At 41.2% G+C, this 5174-nt stretch overlaps 1 protein-coding gene across 1 annotated transcript; it reads left to right on the top strand.

Annotated features, from left to right (window-relative positions):
• The first annotated feature begins 1788 nt into the window (after nt 1-1788).
• Nucleotides 1789-2447, top strand: LOC108060494 (uncharacterized). The gene has a single exon (XM_017146201.3). The coding sequence runs from the start codon at nt 1905-1907 to the stop codon at nt 2313-2315; it is 411 nt and encodes a 136-aa protein (XP_017001690.2). The 5' UTR covers nt 1789-1904; the 3' UTR covers nt 2316-2447.
• Nucleotides 2448-5174: the final 2727 nt, after the last annotated feature.

Below are 5174 nucleotides of genomic sequence, written 5' to 3'. Positions count from 1 at the left end.
TTTCTGGCTCGTAACACTCGGGGTCTGGGACACACGCCGGTCCCGGGCTCGTAGAACCGTTGGGTCTCTCTAGGACAGCGCCTTGAAATGACCAACGGCCTGTTCTCTCTAGGACAGCGCCTTGAGATGACAATTGGCCTGCTCACTCTAGGACAGCGCCTTGAAATGATAACCTGCTTACGGCTCTCGCCCCGAGTTCACGATCTCTTGTCGCAGGACTTCACTGCTCGACTCTGAGGGACACGCCAGGCGCAATGCGAGGCTTTAGTCGTACAGGAGTAGGAACAGTTCGCCTTGACTTAGCCGTGTGATGCCCTCTGGACCTCAGCTACCTGTGTCTCAATTCGGAGATTCCTGATTCCTCGACGTAGCGATCTTGCTCCTTGTAGGCTCCCACGGCGCTGCTTCCGACGACTTGACTTGTGTTTTCACTCGTAGATTACTTGGCACTGATTGGTTGACTTATTCACTTTGCTATCTTAACTGATCTTGACGGATTGATTCCTTGTGATCGACTGATCCAGTTGCCAGCGCCCGGCGGCTTTATATAGGGCCTCCGGGTACCGTTATGTCCCTCGTGCGCTCTGCCCGCGGCATCTCTCCACTCCGGGTCCAAAGTCCGTGGTCCCTGTTTGACCCACTTGTCCTTCACGCACGGCTTTAAATTGTAGTTCTGCTCGTTGCTGCCGTCCCGCGGATTCTTATGTTGCATGTGGCACGCCTGTGTGCCGCTCGGTTGCTGAGATGTGGCACTTGTCCTCCTGGTCCAAAGTTCACGGCAGAGTCCAAAGTCTGGTGCAGTTCCGTTATTTCCTTTTGCACACACGGCACTTTGGCTCTGCCCGCGAAGTCTCCACTCTCTCACTCTCCGCCATGACTCTCCAAACTCTCTTGTCAGAGTTCTCTCTCTCGACCTCGAAGTCTCCAAACTCTCACTCTACACTTCTCGGTCTCCAAACTCTCTCTCTCCGCCGCGCCGCTACTACGGTAATTCGCCGTAACTGGTAAGCGGCCGGCCATCCGTTATTTTAGCTGCTGCTATTTGTGATGAGTTATTCAACTCCTCACAGTATGTAACAGCTAGAAGGAAGCGTTTCCGACCCCATAAAGTATATATGTTCATGGGGTTTCGGGGTCACTAGCCGAGTCGATCTAGCCATGTCCGTCTGCCCGTTTGTCTGTCCGTCTGTCTGTCCGTATGAACGCTGAGATCTCGGAATCTGCAAAAGCTAGAAAGTTGGGATTACCCACACATATCCTTGGGCTTCCTACGCAGGGTCGCAGCCGAGCGCCACGCCTCCTTTAATCGCCCACTAACGTTTTTAAAATGTGTCTGGCGCCCACACCTTTGAAGATTTCCGAGAAGTATAAATGCGATTTCGTTGTGTATATTTATCCCTATCGAAATGTAGAAATGTAGACTGTAGCGTTCTTTCTTGTTTTTTTTTAGAGATAGTTTCTTTTTGTCCATTAAACTCTAAATTCTTCAATACAAATACTAGGGCCCTTTTTTCTCTTCCGTATGTTGAATTTAAAGTAGGATTAGTGGAATCTTGAAAATGTATGGACACAAAAAAACCACACCGCAATCAAATCTATATGCGCATGGTAAATTTATGGCATCTCGTTTTTGGGAGAAAAAAAGAGAGCAATAAGCAAGGTGGCGACTTAAATTACGTGAGTTTAAGCGAGAATAACTAATTCTCCTAATTCGACACCCACCCGACTATAGCGTTCTCTCTTGTTTTTACTTACCATTTCCAAACAAAATTTACCAATGATAAGTAGGTAACTAGAAAGTGTTCGGATTTACGGGACAAATTTACTAATAAATGAAATCAAGCAACAGCTCTAGATAAAAATTCACAAACTCTTTAAACTCGTTGTAATACACTGTTCCAGCGATGTCGAGATTGAACAAGGGTTTCGCCCGCCTAATCAATCCGGGCGTGGTGCTCAATCCGGAGCTGAACCAGAAGATAGTCGCCTTCGAGGCCATGGCTGCCGAGCGATCTGACCTGGATGTCGAATTGAGCCAATTGCGCAAGCAGCAGGACGACACCGAGGATAATTTGGCCGAGGCTCTGGCCGAGGACGAGTTTCAGTGCAATTTGAGGGGACAGCAGTTCACAGGTCCCAACGATGATGAACTGCAAACAATCCTCAAGAATCACCTCGGGGGAATTATCGACAAGCTGGCCAAGAAGTATGAGCGCATTGTATACCTAGATGCTGACATCCGGAAGCTCAAGGGAACCATCGAAAAGGCCATCATTGTGGCAAATGAGGAATCGGCAGCCGCAGCCTCGATGTGAAGCGATTTTACCTATTTTTGCACTTCCATGTGCATCTTAAAAATTTTCGTTCTCTTCCAAGAGTTTGCCATTCATAAATCAAATGATATATAATATAACTGAAAAGCTTTCATTTAAAATGAGCTAGAAGAACGAGACTGGGTTTATTAATTTCCTAAAAAACCCTATAATCCGTTTACTTGGATGGCATTCCCTATTTGTTACCTCCCGAAATCTCTTCATTTATTTCTCTGGTCTCCTTCAATCACTTGCGCGGAATTAAAGCCGCAACAATCTCATTTCCTGCCATTTATTTTTATTTTTACACACTCGCACAGACAATCCAACGAGGAGAAGACATTGCAAATTTAATTGCGTATACGCACAGTTGCCACTGCAGTCGCGAACACAGCTTCCTCTACGGCAGCAGATACACTCTGTTGACTCTATCGTTAAGTGCATAAATTCAATAATGCCGAGCGTCTGGTGGTGTCAACGCGCTGCGAAAGATATAGACTTGCAGGATCGATAAAGCTACAGTTTGCAAATTTATGGAACTTCCTGTGCAATAAAAATGGCTCCCACTTGTTTCATTTATTTAAGTAAACTAAAGCTTGCAAAATCTTTTTATATTGATTTTTAATAAAACCGCAAAATGTTCAACCATCTCCAAAGTTCAACTAAGACGAGACAATGAAAAACCGAACTTTAACTAACTTTAATTGCCAAAAGGACCACACAATGGGCAAGGAGCTACTACAGATACAAGTCTGATGTAAGAACCTGATTGCATATTTGTTGTTACTTCGTTTTGGTTAAACATTAATAGCCCGAGATCCCAGGAAGACCTGCAGATATATTTGAACAAAAGCGGACTATTTGGCTTTGCCCTTACTCTAATTAATTAAATTGAAATGTTCGAGGAGGTAACAATTTCAATTTTGTTTTAGTGGCAGACTGGTCAAACAAGCTAAATGCAAATTTTCCAACCAGACATGGGTCCTAACGAGAACATTTGCATGAAGTCAATCATCTCGACTGGTCAGTGAACCGAGAATAAGACACTTTGGGTCTGTGCCTTCAATTCACTGTATCTTTGTGCTGTGACTCTGATTGCCTTTCATCCCAGTCAATTGGAAAATTCGCACTAACAAAGCATTATTGGAAATATTTTAGCAAAAAAATTGTTTGAAAATTCTGCAAGAAATACACAGCTATTTAGAAAGTGTTGGATTTTGTGTTTTAAACCCATTCGATCATTTTAAGTTATCCATAAGCGTATTTCTAAGCATAAACTTTTTCAATTATTAATCGCTAATCGCTTTTTAGCCAACCTAAATATGCTGGGCTCATCAATTACAATTGCCACAACTTAAAAACTTGGTTCATAATTTTTTGAAGGTCATCCCTTAGAGTCGTTCGTCTTCATTATGATAAATTGACGATGCGAACATATTTCATCTGAGCGCTGAAATTTAGAACGAGGCGATAATGAGATGTTATTAATATCAACTTGCGACTTATTTAGTGACAAACCCCTTTGGTCCCACAGGCAAATGGCATTATGCAAAAAAGCGAAGCGTATAAGAACATTTTTGGACTGGTCCGAGCCCTTAAAAAAAACTAAGCCGCCTCTTGTTGAGCAGCCTTCAGAAGTGTCAAGAAAACAAATGACGGTCAGCTTTTTTTCTTGCGTTCCTAAGCCAACCTTGAATAAACAGAAGCATGAGCAAGTGTTTAACTTTCTTTTCTTCAGCGTCAACGTTGCCTTTTTTAAGGCACTCGCCTTGGAGCCCTACACCCATAGGCTTGTAACTTGAGAACATAAAAGGGGCCTTTTCAAAAATAAGAATGATGCGCAGCAGAAAATTCGTCCCTTTTATATACATTTTTTTTAATTACCCAGCAACAGGTTCGAAGTCGATAATTATTGATTATTATAATCTAACAGGATCGCAATTTTTTTCTTGTTAAATAATAGCAAATTTGTAGGTTAACTAAATGCTGCTATTTATAGTACCATTTTGTTTTCAATTTGCTTGCCAAGCATAAGTAGGCAAACATGTTTGGCAACCCAAGCCATACTATAACGAACATGAAATACGGCCAGTACGATAAGGTCAGAGATAAGCAAATTGTGCCACATAACAATGGATGAAACAGGAAAAAAGACCCGGTTACAGCCGTTACTCACATAAATCAAATAAATGGCAAACAAAAAAGTGGCCAGAACAAACCACACAAAATGAAACTAAATGGTACATGAAAGCATCCCAAAATACTTTTAAATTAGGACTCATACATTTAAAAACAAGAAAGGAAGCTAGCTTCGGCCAGCCGAAGCTTATATACCCTTGCAGATCATTCCTATTAATTAACAAATCGCAAAAATGTTCAATTTTCTAATATTTCTCATTAATTATCCGATCGTTCCTATGGCAGCTATATGATATAGTCGTCCGATTTTTTAAATAATTAATTCGAAATTCAGAAATATTTAAAAAATAACATCCCCAAAAGTAGAAGGTTTTATTTCAAAAAACACCGAAGCTAGAATTTTTTAAAGTTTTTTTTTTCGATCCTTCCTATGGGAGCTATAAGATATAGTTGTCCGATTCGGTCGGTTCCGACATATATACTACTTGCAATACACTCAAAATAAAATTAACCCTAAAGTCAAGGAAATCGCCCTACTTTTGTCTTCAAGACAAGCTCGCCCTAAATTTTAGGGTCACATTTTTCTATATTTTTGATTTTTTTTGACGTCATATTTCTAAATTTTAGGGTAATTTTACTAAATTTAAGGGCAAAAATTTCTAAAAAGTAGGAAACTTTCCTAAAAAATAGAAATTAAAAACAAAACAAAAAAACATGTTCAAT

Source organism: Drosophila takahashii, chromosome 2L, assembly GCF_030179915.1.
Source record: "Drosophila takahashii strain IR98-3 E-12201 chromosome 2L, DtakHiC1v2, whole genome shotgun sequence".
Classification (NCBI taxonomy): domain Eukaryota; kingdom Metazoa; phylum Arthropoda; class Insecta; order Diptera; family Drosophilidae; genus Drosophila; species Drosophila takahashii.
Note: the sequence above shows the minus strand (reverse complement) of the source record. Positions and strands in the feature narration are given on the sequence as shown.